The sequence below is a fragment of the Mauremys reevesii genome, linkage group 8, assembly GCF_016161935.1.
Source record: "Mauremys reevesii isolate NIE-2019 linkage group 8, ASM1616193v1, whole genome shotgun sequence".
NCBI classification, from domain to species: domain Eukaryota; kingdom Metazoa; phylum Chordata; order Testudines; family Geoemydidae; genus Mauremys; species Mauremys reevesii.
Genome location: NC_052630.1, coordinates 43124729 through 43141110, shown reverse-complemented (window position 1 = coordinate 43141110; position 16382 = coordinate 43124729). Strand labels below are relative to the sequence as shown.

Genomic DNA, 16382 nt, shown 5'->3' with positions numbered 1-16382 from the left:
AGGATCTGCCTTATTCAGTGCACAAGATGGACAGCTATTCAATATTTTACTCCTGGGTGTTCAACATGAGGCCTCAGGCTTTATGTATTGCACACTATTCAGACCCTGCACTGAAGACAGAATTACTCATTTTCAAGTTGGCTTTTCTATGGTGCTCGTCACCAGTAGAATCTGAGTGTTTCACAAACATAAATTAATCTTTGACACCCCTGTGAGGTGAGGGGGTATTGTCCCCATTTACAGATGGAGAATCGAGGCACAGAGATTAACATCTAAAGTATCCACTAATTTTAGATGCCCAATTTGAAATGCACAGGATTTTTCAGAGTACTTGACATTATATAGCACTTTATACATCGCATGCACATCTCCCATTGACTTCATCTGCAGCTGTGAGCGCTCAGTGCTTCTGCAAATCAGACCTCATGGTTTGAAGTTGGGCCCCAGAAAATGAGGAACACCCAATTAGTGATCACCTATGGAATGTCTGGTTTAAGTGACTTGTGCAGCATCACATAGTACTCTGTGGCAGGGATAGAATCCAGTTCTCTAGGGCAGCATTTGACTGCCTTAACCATGAGACTGTCCTTTCTCTTCCTACAACCCTCTGCCTCATTCACTACACTCCTTCCAAATTCTGCAACAAACGGAGTAGAGGTGCTACAGACAACAGCCTCCTTCACTACACAGCCCTGATTCATCCCCAGAGCAGGCCCATCCTGTGCACTGAATGAAGTCGGGGTTTTGTGGAAAAAATAGCATGTGAGCACTGCTCAGTCCCAGTCTCCCTCCTTGGGGGTACTTGTCCAATCTCAGTCCCCTCCACTCCAGCTTCTTGTTCAAGTCTTTGCCCTGCTGTACCACTTCACCCCCAGTACACTGGCTCCTCGTCAGATCTGTCGTCTCCTCCTTTCTCCTGCCCACTGGTTCTTAGTCCCAGTCTCCCCGTGGTCATCTTATCTTGGTCTTGCTCCCAATGCCCAACCCCCATCTAGTTTCCCTCCCTGGCTCCCAGTCTCCTTTCTCCGCTTGGCAATCTCCTCCTCCCCAGGCTCCTTGTCTCAATCTACTCCAGGTCCCCTCTGCACTCAAATCAAGCAGCTTCCTCCTTCATGCTGCCTGGGCTCAGCAAGCGGTCATCTGCTCTCAGTTCAGGAGCCCAGACCTGGCACAGTTCAGAGCTGCAGTTCCAAGGATAGTCTTGGTCACCTTTGAGCTGGAGCATGGTCAGTGCAGATGGAATGTTCAGGGAATTTATATGCGAAAAATCTAAGAAGAATTCTTGAACAAACTGCAATTTTCAAAAAGTTCTAACTTGGTCAAATTTGGGCAGATTTTCATGGGAAAAGCAAATGACACCTCCCTGATACAAAAGCCAACCCCTACTAATTTTTAAGTCCCTTTTCCAAAGCATGGGGATACTAGAGCTCTTCAAAGAAAGTTGCTAGAACTTCCAATCATGGGGAAACATACATTTGTTCCTAACCTTATTCTCTGAAACCGTTGAGCCATTTTGTCTGACATTTTCCAAAAAAACCCCAAAAACCCGGACACCTGGCATGGAAAGTTTCAGCCCTAGCAATTAGTTTGGCAAAGTTACAAGCAACTGAAAACAGTCTGATAATGGTCTATATTAAGGCCAACCTTAATATAGGTGGTGCTGCCAGCTTCCTATGTATATGGTGGCATGTCGGGTTCTTCATGTATGAGCTTGGGATGGTCACATTACAAACAACTGCCAATATCATCTGTACATCGCTGCCCTGACACACACACTTACCTTAGGAAACTTTTAGTGTCCTAAATTACTGGGACTGTTTTTTGTATCCCTCCACCAGTAAAGCCACATGCCTTGTTACCATGGTCTGGATTGGCCCTAGACCTGTGCATGGAGGGAACCCTACATATGTGGCTCTCCTTCGTACACCACAGGACTCTTCCATGTACCTGGCACTATCCCACCCCATCCCTCTGGAGGCTTCTCCGCAAGGCCCAAGGAAGTGGGTTCAGGAGGGCTAGGGCAGGTGGAGTGAGGGGAACGGATGGGGAGAAGATGTGAATATTAGTCAAAAATAATACAACACCAGCCTCTACTTATTCTCTGCAGCTCCCTGTGCCCATCTCAGGGTTGGAGGGTCATCTGTGGCCAGGGCGCTGGGTGCTGGAGTTCCAGAGAGGCCCACTATCTTAAGGTGGATGGCTTTGTCCTCTCGTATATCCCCTTAGCTCTGCCAGGCTTGGTTTCTTCTGCAGAGGACAAACCGTCCCCATTGGGACACTCTGGGAGGAGGCCTACAAGAGGATCCTCAGATTTCCCCTGGCCATTCCCACAGGACTTTGTGATGCTTCCTTGGGTACCCCAGGGCTGTAAGGCACCTCGCTACCATGTGGCTTTAGTATGAGAAGCAGTGTCTGTGCCTGCCAGGGATCAGCTCCCCGACTCCACTGACCCTGGGCAGCACCAGCCCTGCCCTCTGGGCCTCAGAGGCCCCACTGTCACTCTGCCGGTTAGCAATTAGCACACTCCTGCGTCCTCTGAGCATCTACCTGCAGTGTCCAGCCCGTGCTCCATTGGACACTCACAGCATTCACAGATTTCCTGCCTCAAAGGAACAGCACCCCCCCCCATTGATCAGTTCCACCTCCATTCACACCCCCGGTTCACACACAGCACTTAGACAGGGTTATAGTGAAAGCAAGTATACGTTTATTTAACAAAGGATGGAGATGCAAGTAGAAGTATTGGAAAAAAGGGTTACATATACAATAAATCATAACATGCCTTCTAGAGCCTAGAATTAATGAACAAGAGACTCTTGTGTCTTGCAGAGTTTGCTCACCCCAAATCCTTGCAGTGCTTTATAGCCAGGCATGGCTGTGATCCCCCCTTTCCCGAGACAAGCACGTTTGTCAGTTTGCCTCCTCTGTGAACTATTCAGTGTCCCTTTGTGCTTCAAGATATACCAGACCAATCCGATGTCTGTGTTTGTCAATAGGACATCCTCCTGCTGTTTGTTCTTTCCTCTAGGTTTTGCAATCTCTGACTTGGCACCTGGTTCAAACAGTGTGTGGCATAAATACACAATACACAAATGTCCAGCCGGGTGGGAGAGACCTGTTACTGCCTGCATGAAAGGAATTATCTCCGAGGTCTGGCACCTCCTGGTGACCTGCCTCAACTCCAAGACCTTAAAAGCATAATCTTCAGTATAGATGCATACCTCCTTTACCATTATCCATACACACATTTCATAATGATTATGGCAACTAGTGGGCTACTGGCTCTCAGTAGAGATCTCACATATCACCCTTCAGTGAACTATTATGCAGATACCTAACCCTGGGGATCCCTGTGCACCCCCAGACCCTCTGCCAGTTGGCACCAATGGGTGCCTGGGTCATACTTCCTTAGGAGGAAAATATCTTGGCCCCTGAGTCCAACTGCACAGGGCTTATAGGGCAGGAGAGACTAAAGCTGATCTGTCAGAACAAGTGAAAAATGATAGTTCTAGTGCAGTGGCTCTCAAACTTTTGTACTGGTGACCTCTTTCACACAGCAAGCCTCTGAGTGCGACCCCCCCCCCCCTTATCAATTAAAAACACTTTTAAATATATTTAATGCCATTATAAATGCTGGAGGCAAAGCGGGGTTTTGGGTGGAGGTTGACAGCTCGCAACCCCCCATGTAATAACCTCGCGACCCCCTAAGGGGTCCCGACCCCCAGTTTGAGAACCCCTGTTCTAGTGTTACTAGACTCTTTGGGCCCTCTGTAGAGCTGGATGGGAGTTGGGCCCTGTTGGGGTGGAACAGACTCCCATCTGTAGCCCTGAAAGGCCATGAGATACCCGACTCTAGCGCTGGCATGCTAATGTCTAGAGAAGCTGCACTGATTTGGCTGAATTTTGTAGTGTAGACTTGCCCACAGACTTATTCTGAAATAGCAGGTATGAAATAGAAGTGAGTTTGGTGCATGTTTGTGTAGAGACCAGCCCTTACTTGAGCTTCAAAGTTCCAGCCCCAGGCAGGTGCTTGGGAAAGGGGTCAGCTAGAGACAGCTTTTCAGTGGTGGTTCCAGCAGCACATGAGTTTGCATTGCGTATTTCTTCATAGCAGGAAAACACACTCAGCTCTAAAATGTTCTTAACAAAATGACCAGACAACATTGCAGCCAGGATCTGCCGTGATTTCCACAGCTGGAATTTTCTTGTCTCTGACATTCAAGCTTTTTGGGTGAGTTTTGGGGTGGGGTTGCCAGTGAAACAATTAGCCTCTCATTTGCAAAGTGTCCTGGAGCCTTCACCCTAGAGTGTTAGGCTTGGCAAAGAGACTATACCGGGATTTCAGTAGGCTCTGCTGAATATCTTAGGCCATCTTTACTGTAGGGATTTCTGCTGTCTGCAGTCGCCCTTGAATTGGGCCTTGTGCTTATGCACATCCATAGTACAGACACAGCCTTAGTAAGTGACCATAGAGCATGTGGAGTGATTTTTTGCCCAAACCATGCAAATCAGTGACAGTTGATGCCAGCTTTTCTACCATAGTCAGTTGTAATATAAATAACCCTGTTCAAAAAAGGCAGGTTAAGGTTTGTCATGCTGGGAAGGACTGTTTTACCCCTCACCCATGACTCAAACTGCTTGAAGAATTGTATTCAAACTTTAAACCTGTGGGGAGGGTGGGTTTTATTAAAGGGATGGTTTTAAACCAGCAGCATTGTGGATATGTTATGCTGATTGTTAAACCTGGCTCATACTGACAAATATACAGAGAGAACCAGTTTTAAACAAAGCCATTTCTACACTACCACGTATTCTAGCAAAAGTTATGTCACTTGGGGTATGAAAAAACACACCCCTGAGCAACATAAGCTTTGCTGGCATAAGTGGAAGTGTGCACAACACTATGTCGGTGGGAGAGCTGCTACTGCCCGCTCCTTGAGGTGGTTTTATGATGTCAATGGGAGAGCTCTCTCCTGCCAGCATAGAGCGGCTACATGAGCAGCAATCTTACAGTGGGGCAGCAGCATGGATGCAGCTGTGCCAGTGTAAGCTCGCTAGTGTAGACATGGCCTAATAACATGTCCAGCCAGGGGTTTGTACCGGCTTAACTAAGGGCTTGGCTACACTTACAAGTTGCAGCGCTGGGAGTTACAGCGCTGCTCATGCAGCTGTGTAAGGGCCAGCGCTGGAGTGTGGCCACACTGACAGCTACCAGCGCTGCAGTGTGGCCACACTTGCAGCACTTTCCAGCGCTGTATTGAGAGGTGCATTGTGGGCAGCTATCCCACAGAACACCTCGTCCCGTTTTGGCGCCGTTTTGGCGCTGAGTATTGTGGGAAGGGGAAGGAAGTGTGCGGGTCATTCCGCTTCCTGTTTGCCAGCGCCCCGTGGTGCATCGCTTCACATCCCAGCATTCATTCCGGCAGCGTTTGGCGCCATTGTGAGTGTCTTTCTGTTACTCTCTGTGAATCGCGATTTCTGTGGCAAATGGAGCCCGATCTGCTGAGGACTCTGCTGATGAGTGTCACCAGCACAACACGTTTGGCAGTCGAGCTATTCCTTCAGCTCCAAAGTGACAGTGAGGAGTCCGGCGATGATATCAATATGGATTTGTCTGCGCGTGTGACACTACAGTGCTTGCGGCATTCACGGAAATGCTCAGCACCGTTGAACGCCGCTTTGGGCTCGGAAACAAGCACTGAGTGGTGGGATCACATCGTCATGGAAGTCTGGGATGACGAGCAGTGGCTGCAGAACTTTCGTTGAGAAAAGCCACTTTCATGGGACTGTGTGCTGAGCTCGCCCCACTCTGCGGCGCAAGGACACAAGATTGAGAGCTGCCCTGACGGTGGAAAAGCGGGTGGCTATTGCAATCTGGAAGATGGCAAATCCAGACAGCTACCGGTCGGTCGGGAACCAGTTTGGTGTGGGAAAGTCGACCGTGGGAATCGTTTTGATGCAAGTTTGCAAGGCAATTAATCGCATCCTGCTAAGAAAGACCGTGACTCCGGGGAGCGTGCAGGACATTGTGGATGGCTTTGCACAAATGGGTTTCCCTAACTGTGGAGGGGCGATAGATGGGACGCATATTCCTATTCTGGCCCCCCCCCACCTGGCATCAGAGTACGTTAATCGTAAGGGGTATTTCTCTATGGTTCTCCAGGCGCTTGTGGATCACCGCAGGCGTTTCATTGACATTTACACAGGCTGGCCTGGAAAGGTGCATGATGCACGCATCTTCGGAACAGTGGCCTGTTCAGGAAGATGCAGGCAGGGACTTTTTCCCAGACAGGAAGATCACAGTAGGGGATGTCGAAATGCCCACTGTGATCCTTGGAGACCCCGCATACCCGTTACTGCCTTGGTTCATGAAACCCTATACAGGGAAGCTTGACAGGAGCAAGGACCGGTTCAACTACAGGCTGAGCCGGTGCAGAATGACTGTGGAGTGTGCTTTTGGGCGTTTAAAGGCTCGCTGGAGATGTTTGTATGGGAAGCTAGACTTGGGGGAAAGCAGCATCCCCGCGGTTATAAGCGCTTGCTGTACCCTCCATAATATTTGTGAAGGGAAGGGTGAAACATTCAGTGAGGCATGGACCACCGAGGTTCAAGTCCTGGAGGCTGAATATGCACAGCCAGAGAGCAGGGCTAATAGAGAGGCCCAGCACAGGGCTTCAAGGATTAGGGATGCCTTGAGGGAAGAATTTGAGGCTGAAAGCCAACAGTAATGTTTGCTGCCTTGCATGGGAGTGAATTGCACTGCTTACACTGTTATTCTATTATCCATAATAATAATATGATTTGCAGTGCCTCTTTCTTTACTGGGCTAAGGTATCTTTCACTATCTGCTATAATAAAGACTGTTTTCAAAGCCAAGAATTGTTTTATTGAAAAGAAAAAAACTTCCTTGACAGACAGACAGACACACAACATTTCATTAACACAAGAGGGCAAGGGTGTGGGTTGGTGAACTGTACAGTCACAAGTTTGCATATGCCATGTCTGGATTGCTGTTTAATGAATCCTGCACTTCAGGGTTCATATACTGCATGGTGATGGGGGTTGAATGCAGAGGGTAAGGGTGGTGGTAGGTATCAGGGCTGGTTGGGGAACGACAGGTGTTGGAGGCAGCTGGTGGTGGTAAGAGCCTGGATGCTGGGGAAAGGTGGTTTGAGCTGACATTGGGGCACAAGGCACAAAGGACGGGCGGGTGGGGAGTACCACGGTAGTGCTCTGCTTGCATGGCAACGAGTGACTCTATAGACTCCGCTTGGCGCTCCAGGATGCTTAGCAGCCGCTCCGTGCTTTTCCTCTTGGCCACTGCATTTCTCTTGCGGGTCCTGCTTTCTTTCTCTCGCCACTCCTTCAATTCTTTTCTCTCTGTAGCAGAGTGCTGAAGAACAGTTTTCAGCATGTCCTCTTTGCTCTTTCGGGGATTTTTTCTCAAATTTTGAAGCCTCTGTGATGTTGAACATCTGGGCAGTCCAGTCAAGGTCACTGTAGACACAGAAATGACAACATTTAACACGGGCAGCATTGTATCCACTATCTCCAGACATGAATTGTTACACTGAGGGAGTTCTCACTTGCAAGTTCTCACTTGCATTCTTTATCCCAAAAGGAAAACACAACAGAAGCCACGAAATGGTGAGTGAGGAGTGTTTACTTATATAGGGAGAAGAGGGGCTTGAGTGAGAGGAGCTGGTTGCTTCGGGTAATCTGGAGTGCTAGAGGGGTTGAGTGAAGATGCAGATGCAGGGTGATCTTATCTCCCTATCTCTTCACTAAAGAGTCTCCCAACATTTTTCACAGGACTTAATCCTGGAAGATGTTTCCCTACTGCGAGTCACTAGGGAACAGCGGGGGGCTCTTTTAGAGCAATGTGGATTCCGCCCGGGACCCTATGCGGCGTGCCTGTGTTCAGAAATGGTCGCCCGGCCGTAGAGTGGCGCGGACGCGTCACTGGGACAAGGGACACAGTGGCTCTGCCTATAAACCTGCGCAGGCATATTGCCCACGCTCTGGATGAAGCTTTTGCTGAGATAACTGAAGCAGATTACCGCGACGTGATAGACCACATCAACGGGCTATTCCACATCTAGACGCTGCCATGCATGCATCCATAACCCCCCTTCCTCTCCAGAAACATTTCCACCCAGAAAATAAAAGCCGCTTACCCGTACCCCCGCTCCTCTGCTTGTCCTTCTGCAACTGCTGGCTGCTGCGATTGGGTACTTTCCTCCTGGCTTGAGAAGAGCTCCTGGCTGCATGCCTCCAGGGAATCTGCGGTTTCTTCCCCCATCCCAGGAGCTTCACTCGCGGTTTCCTCTCCCCCCCCCGCAGCCTCCTCCTCCTCCTGTCCCCCAGCCTGCTCAGAAGTGTCCATCGTTACCCTGGGATTGGCAGTGGGGTCACCCCCAAGTATGTTGTCCATCTCCAAGTAAAAACGGCAGGTCGTGGGAGCAGCTCCTGATCTGCGATTACCCTCGCGGGCTTTGTAATAGGCACTCCGCAGCTCTTTAACTTTCACCCTGCATTGTAGTGCGTCCCGTTGATGGCCCCTATCCAGCATGTCCCTTGCTATCTGCTCAAAGATATCGTAATTCCTACGGCCGGAGCGCAGCTGTGCCTGAACAGACGCCTCACCCCAAACACTGATGAGGTCCTGCAATTCACCTGTGCTCCATGCTGGGGCCTGCTTGTCGCGTGGAGGCATGGTTACCTGTAACCTGTAACTGATTAACTGATTGCACTCCACACCTGGCTGCAGCAAACAGGAAGGAGATTTTTAAATTTCCCGGGGCATTTAAAGGGCGGGTCACCTGAGGCAAGAGCAGTAGAGTGCAAACTGATGTGCAGAGTGGCTGAACAGGAATTCTGGGATAGCTCCTTATTCCCTGGAGGACAGGTAAAGCGCTGGTGAGTGTCCACACCTGCTGAGCAGCGCTGGTGTCACCAGCGCTGCACTCCTTATACCCCAACCCGGATGGGTTTTCAGCCAGCGCTGCAACCAGGGAGTTGCAGCGCTGGTTGTGCCCTGCAAGTGTGGACGGGGTGTTAATTGCAGCGCTGGAAAGCCTCCACCAGCGCTGCAACTTGTAAGTGTAGCCAAGCCCTAAATCTGTTTTCTAAAGTGCTTTATGCTAAACTGATGCAACTTCTATGTAGGCAGGGCCCAAGCCTGAGAGATGTTACCCTGAAACATGGATGTCTGGCAAATTCTGTGCATGTTAACATGGGAAACTGTCTTGCAACCTTAATTAGAGCTCTGCATGCTTTGTTGGTTCTGTAGGCCGAGCTTATAGCACACCCCAGGGCTCTTGTATCCCTCCATTCCCACCCCCCACAAACTCCCTGGGTGCCACCTTCCCATCCCCCTCTGTTTCAGAGACTCCCTGCAGCCCTCCCACACCTTCCCTCATGCCATCTCTGTCCTCCATTTTCCACATGCACACATGCCAGGGGTTGACCCCTATGCGCCACACTAGGATCCCCCCCCACCACCACCAGGGGTTCTGGGTCCCCCTTTCCCCCATGCCTGAGGCTCTGTCTGCACCTCCCCCCATTCTTATTCTTTCTCCTTTTCTCTTTCAGGAGGTAAGTATTTTTAAACTCCTGGGAGGATGGGCTGGTTGGAGATAAAGGGTTTTGTGCTGAAACGTGCTAGTGGCTGCCCTCAGCAAGCACTTTCAGAGGTGCCTGAAGCTGCTAGTTTTGCTAACCAGATACCACGGGCACCATGTGCCATTTCTCCCGTTTTGGCTTTCTGATTTTCACCAAAATCACTAGGCTTCTGCCCACTGATGCTTAGAACATGCCTTGAAATTTTGGACTCGATCAGATGCAGCATTTAAAAGTTACTGCATTACATCTGGAGTAATGCCATTAAATGGAGTGTGGTAATGTCTTGTATTGCACCAACTTCTAGTGGTGAGAGACAACAAGCTTTTGAGCCACACCCTCAGGGCTGGGAAAGGTGTCACAGCTAAAGACAAGGTGTAACAGATTGTTTAGCATAGGCAGTTAGCATATATTGTAAGGGACCATTCAAGGTGGAATGACCTTGTCATAGGACAAAAAGAGGTGGGGTTGGTGGTGTACCTCATCCACTGCACTGAATGCCCCAGTAACTGTGGGTGAAACCAGACAATTACTGCACTGTCAAATGAACTTACACAGGAAAGTGATAAGACAAAAAATATCACATCACCGGTGGGTGAACATGTCTCACAGAGTGATCACTCTGTCTGACCTATCAGTCCCCATCCTCAAAGGAAACCTGCACAACACTTTCAAAAGACGAGAGTGGGAGCTTAAATTCATAACTCTGCTACGCAGACACTATGGCTGTCTACACTGTGCACCTTACAATGGCACAGCTGTGCCGCTACAGCTGCACCATTGTAAGGTTCACAGTGTAGCTGCTCTTTGTTGCCTCCGGCAACAAAATAAAACCACCCCCAACAAGAGGCGGTAGCTTTGTCACCCAGAGACCGTTTCCTGACAACAAAGCGCTGTCCACAGCGGCGCTTTTGTGGGTGCAGCTTATGTCAGTTGGGGGCAGCGGGGGCTTCAAACCCCTGACAGACAAAAGTGCTAGTATAGACAGCGTAAAAATCATGGACTGAACAGAGACATTGGAGAGAGACACAGACACACACACACACAGACACACACTCTCTCTCTCTCTCTCTCTCTCTCACTTTTTTGTCCTATGACTGCAGAGGTGTTAACAGGCTATTCCACCTTGAATGGTCCCTTGCAATATGTGCCATCTATTCTAAACAATTGGTTTCACCTTGCATTTAGTTGTGAGGCTGGAAATATGTTTCCCAGACCTGAAGAAGAGCTCTGTGTAGCTCCAAAGCTTCTCTTTCACCCACAGAAATTGGTCCAATAAAAGAACAAGGAGTACTTGTGGGTGTGGCACCTTAGAGACTTAACAAAGTACTCCTCATTCTTTTTGCTGATACAGACTAACACAGCTACCACTCTGAATCCAATAAAAGACATTCCCTCCCCCACCTTGTCTCTCTAATACCCGGGGACCATTATGGCTATGACAACGCTGCATACGTTAAATGGAATGTAAGGCCTCACAAGCTCCACCAACTCAATTGGGTGTTGCCTAGATCCCTGATCATGATTTGCCTGTTGCCATGGCTCCGCCACCACTTTGCATATTTAAGTCTGCAAGCACCTTTGGAGGTAGGTAAGTATTAGAATAGCCTGAAAGATGGGGTGCAAAGGCCCAGCAATTAGGTGACTTACCCAGGATCACACACCAAGTCAGAGGCAGAGGCGGAAGTAAAACTCAAGTGCCCTAAATCTGTCCTTCAGATACGGGGCAAGACAACTTCTCATACTCCACAGTCCCTGGTGTTTTTGTCTACTGCGTATCCTTCCAGGGTGCGCCGGTATCCATTTTTCTCTGGGTATAAGAGCCTTCTCCTTTGCATCTCTTCCCATCTGGAACAGCATTCCAATGTCTCTACCTCCAGACGCCTCATGTCTGAGGCCTCATAGGGAAGCATCTCATCTCCATGCCTCTTAATTTCTCTCTCCCTCAGCTGTTGTGCTAATTCCTTAGAGAGCTTTGGGAACAGGCTGCATGTTGTAACACCACATTGCTCTTGCTGTACATGGGGGAAGCCTGTCAAAGAGTCTCAGAGCTCTTTACAAACCTGAAGATGGGATGGGGACTCCACAGGGCTCCCCTTGTGGAGTTTCCTCCTAATTCCTCCATTAGGAGAGGATGATTTGCCCCCCCCCACCCATGGACACGCTGTAGATTAAAGCAAGGGGTTGGCTCCCAAACCGTGTGGACACCACTTTGTCCTAGTAGTAAAGGACCATCCATGTAACCCTTCTGTGTGTTTTCACTGCCTCCTGCCCCCTTTTAAGAGAAACTCCCAGCAGAGAGGGGCTCCAACAAGTATGTTACCTTTGTGTGGATTCCCTGCCGGGGTTGAGGGAATGATGTATGTTCCTCCAACCTTCCCCTTCTGCCTTGGCCCAACCACCTTACTACACAAGAATCCCAGCTCCTGCAGAGAGCCCTAGAAGGGCTGTGGAGGTGGCTGTCCATCTCTCTTCTCCAGTGGAGTTGAGATCTGCATACAGTGTGTTTCCTGTAATGAGCTGGGGGAACAATCTGGCCCTAAATGACTCTGCTTCCCAAACCACCAGTGAGATCAGTAAATGGAACAGTAACTTCATTTGACAGATGGGGAAACAAGTTAGATGAGTGGCCCTGGGGGTGCTGTGAAACAGAGGGAGGAAGAGACAATAGCCTACGCACAAGACTGGGCTCTGCCAAGAGAGACGCTACACTGCGCAGTGTTCGCCAGCAGGAGAACCCAGGTGACAAACACAAATGGTTTGACTCATTCTCTTTAAGGTGATTCCGATGATGCAGCTCCCTCTAGTTCCAGTGTCCTTTCCTCTACCCCGCCTTCTGTGTCTCCTGCTGTGAAGGAAGCTTCTCCCACCCCACCTTCCTCGCCATCTGTCACGGGCAGCTTCTCTTCCTCCAGGTAAAGCACCTTCTGCCTCTTTTCTCTCCCTGTATTACCCAAAATACAGTAGAAATGAAATCTCTTTGTAAGGAACACTGCAGCCCTCCTTCCCCCACATGCAACTCCCATCTCCCCAGTCCTTGGTCATCCTTTTAAATTCTTTTGGCCTAGGCCCTGTGGAGATTAACCCTGCTTCACTTCAGAGGAATTAACTCTTGGACACTGGGAGGGATCAGGAACTGATGGGAGGGTCATTGGGGCTTCATGAGGGTAAGGTTGGATTTTGTTTGCTGCGTTTGGCTGGGAGGGATCAGGCTGTTTGGCAGAGTGCTTGCCTCCATACATTCATCTGCAGCTTTACCTCAGGTTCTGTTAGTGTCCTCAAACGGCAGTCTTGTCTTGGAGGTCTCCAGTTGGCCTGGAGACCTAATACAATACATGTCTTGGAGAATGTGTAGAAAGCAGGTATTTCTCCAGGCCTCCTGGTCTACTGCCTTTGGATTTTAGTAAAGCATTTGATACCATCAATCTTAATTCAAGGATAATCCATGTGATTGTAACTACCGGAGCAAGGGCCATCACAAAGGACAACAGGACATCCCTGAGACCCATGTTAGGGTCTGGCCTTATTAATGTCCTAGATGGAGACGATCCCTGTATTCGTACAGCACCTTGCAGTCGAGCCTGTTTCTGATTGGGTCCTTGAGGTGCTGCACAATACAAAGAAATAACAATGGTCTAGAAGGAGGGAGTAAGGAGCATGTTAATGAAATTTGCAGACGACAGTAAGTCTGGGAGGAGCTGTGAAGACCAGTCCAATAAATAAGAGGGACCAAGGGAGATTAGAAACGTGGGGAGATTAAACTTCGTTTGAAAAATGGCAGCTAACAAAACTAGGAGCCAAATAATCCAGAATGCTCTGGGGGGGAGAGGAAATTGGGTGGCAGTAAATGCAGAAGGACCTGGTGCACGTTAATGGAGACTAAATTAAATGAGTTTTGTAGCGCAATAGGGCAGCAAAAAGCCAATGTAATTTTGGGCTGGATACACAGATCTCATCCTGAGCTGGGATATAATAGACCCATTCAGTACAGCCGTGATGCAGCTGTGGCATCAGTCAGTTCTGCCTACTTCAGTACTAAAGATATGGAAAAAGTTGAGAGAAGAGCAACACAAATTTGAGTGATCAATAACTCAGAACCATAGGATTTTGGGATGCCATGGAAATTCCACAAGTCTGGAAGAGTGCTAATGTTGTCAGTATTCAAAGCGGGCAAACGGGATGATCCAGATAATTATAGTTGATTAGCCTGACATCAGTGCCAGGCAAAATAATGGAAAAGTTGATGTGTGATTCAATTGATAAAGAATTTGAAGACAGGAATGTAATTACTCCTAATCAATGTGTTTTTATGAAAAAAAGGTCTTGTCAGACAAACCTGATTTTCGTTCTTTGAGGGTTCAGGGCTGGTCGATACAAATAACTGCAAAGATTTGATATACTTGGGCTTTGGTAAGGCATCTGAGTTAGTACTACATGACATTCCGATTAACGAAATAGCATTATACAATATCAATAGAGCACATGTTAAAGGGATTGGGAACTGGCTGACAGATGTCAGTGGGAATCTTCATCAAATGAGGCTGTTTCTAGTGGTGTTCCCCAGGGATCGGTAGCAGGCCCAACACTATTCAGTATTTTCATCAGTGACTTGGAAGTAAATATAAAATCACAGCTGATAAAATTTGCAGATAGCACAAAGATTGGTGGAATAGCAGAGGTCAGGGCAGTGATACAGAGAAATTGGGATTGCTCCGTAAACTGGCCCCTCAAACAAAAAGTTATTTTAAAACAGCCAACTGCAAAGTTATACATGTAGGAACAAGGAAGAGAGGCCATAACTGTAGGGAGGACGGCATCCTGGAAAGCAGAGACCCGGAAAAATATCTAGGGGGTCATGGTGGACGAGCAACTTCACGTGAGCTCGTGTGATGCTGTGGCAAAAATGGCTAATGCCATTGGATGTATAAAGAGGCATAGTGAGTAGCAGCAGTGAGGTGATTTTGCCTCTGTATACGGCAATGGTGAGACCAGTGCTGGAATACTGCATGTCCATATTTTTAAAACGATTAACAAATTGAACCACAAAAATGATTTGACAGCTAATGAAAATGCTAAGGGCAGGTGTGGTGCTTCTGCTACTGATTATGGGGAGTCTCAGTGATTATGGGCAGAAGTTAGCCCTAAAAGCTTATTTTTGTGTGTGGGTTCTGCTGCTTATGCACAATGTTGTTAAGTGCATTAAAAGTTACCAACTAAACATCAATAAAAGTGTCAAAATGACACAGGAATACAAATCTCATTGAAAGTCCATGGGATTTATCATTTACCTCCCTTCACCGACAATGCTTGAGAGGGGAAGCAAGCAGTAGGACAAGTCCACCTCCTCATCCCAGCTGTTTGACTTGTAAGCTCTGAGCTGTAGCATGGCAAGTTAGGGAGGAGGCTGCCAGGAGATGGACAGGCAGAAAAGCAGGGAGAAGGAGAAGCATCTGTTGATGGCTTGCTCAGGTTTGGGGTTCAGTGTGAGTTATGGGAAGGTAATAGGGAGGGGTTGTAGGCGTGTGGCTTGAATATGACTTCATATGCAAGAGGTGTTTTCCCCAGCACTGGGATCATTTCAGTGCAATAGCCTATCTGTGCCTCCCCAGGTAGAATGAGATTAACTTGAGTGCAGGGCTCTCTGCTTCATAAGCTTGTCTCTCCCGTTTCATTTTTCCAGGCGCACATTAACTATGGAGGTGTCTCTTTAGAAGGCCATGTTTGTGTTGCTTTCCGTTTCTTCGCTCACCAGTGGAGACAGTGGGCGTTTCCTCTGGTGGCAGGCAGTTGGTGAAGGACCAGTCTGGACCAGAGGAGATGGCACCAATATTTTCATAAGGGGGAGGCCTTGTTAGGCATTTTGAGCTGTATTCAGGCCCAGCATGCAGAGGAGCTGGTCCCCTCGGCTCCCATTGACTCCAGTGGAATTTTTCAGGGCTTGGCATTTCTGAAAGTTAGGCCAGTGTCATTCACTATCTAAATCCCCACTTGGCTTCCGTTGTGCTTCCAAACTTGAAAGTTTTGGCCTTGGTCTCTGTGTTCCCCAGCCCCATCCTCCTCTGCCAGGAAAAGATGGTAAGAGCCTTGTGCTGAGGCACCATCTCTTGTCTCAGCCACAGCTCCTATGGCTATCAGCACAGATGAAGTGAGCTCTCACACCAGCTGTGGGGAAGGAAGTGGAGGAGGTCATCTGCAGGGCTCCCTCCATTCCAGACCTGAATTCTGAGTCACCTCACTTTAGTGCTTTCTCTCTAGAACCTGCTTTAGGCCTGGTCCCAGGAGAGATGGCAGAGAGCTCTCTCCAGGACTCCTGCCTCCTCACAGCACCCCCTCCCTCCCCCAGTGCTGGGGCCATCGCCTGTATTCCCAGATGCTCCTCTCCCTTTCCTCCTCCCAAGCAGCTTCCAAAGAGGCCCCCTCTTCCGCAGTCCTTCTCTGTCTCACCACCAAAGTCTCCCTGTGTGACTAGTGCCTGAGGCCCTGCCCCTCATTCCCCTTCCTCATTGGAAGCCTTCTGTCTGCTATGCAAGGAGTGTTTCTCTCACCTCTGGTATGACCCAGCCTCTGGGTCCACAAAGGAGCAGAATGCAGGTTACTCATGTGAAAGTGGGTCCCCTAAGACAAGGCCACCCTGGTCCACTCTGTTAATGCTGCACCTGCAATGTGCTACTCCAGCTATAACTGCACCTTGCCCTAAACATTGCTGGGGGATGAGCCTAGGGAGCTGGATCCTGGCAAGTTACTATGGTCCCCTTGAGTCT

General features: G+C 48.8%; 1 protein-coding gene across 7 annotated transcripts in view; it reads left to right on the top strand.

Annotated features, from left to right (window-relative positions):
• Nucleotides 1-16382, top strand: part of PACS2 (phosphofurin acidic cluster sorting protein 2) — a 191518-nt gene that overhangs the window by 155630 nt on the left and 19506 nt on the right. For all 7 annotated transcript variants that reach the window (XM_039483783.1, XM_039483786.1, XM_039483782.1 and 4 more), the window contains one exon: nucleotides 12401-12536. In XM_039483783.1, the coding sequence (XP_039339717.1) occupies nucleotides 12401-12536 (136 nt within the window). The remainder of the gene's footprint in view (nucleotides 1-12400; nucleotides 12537-16382) is intronic.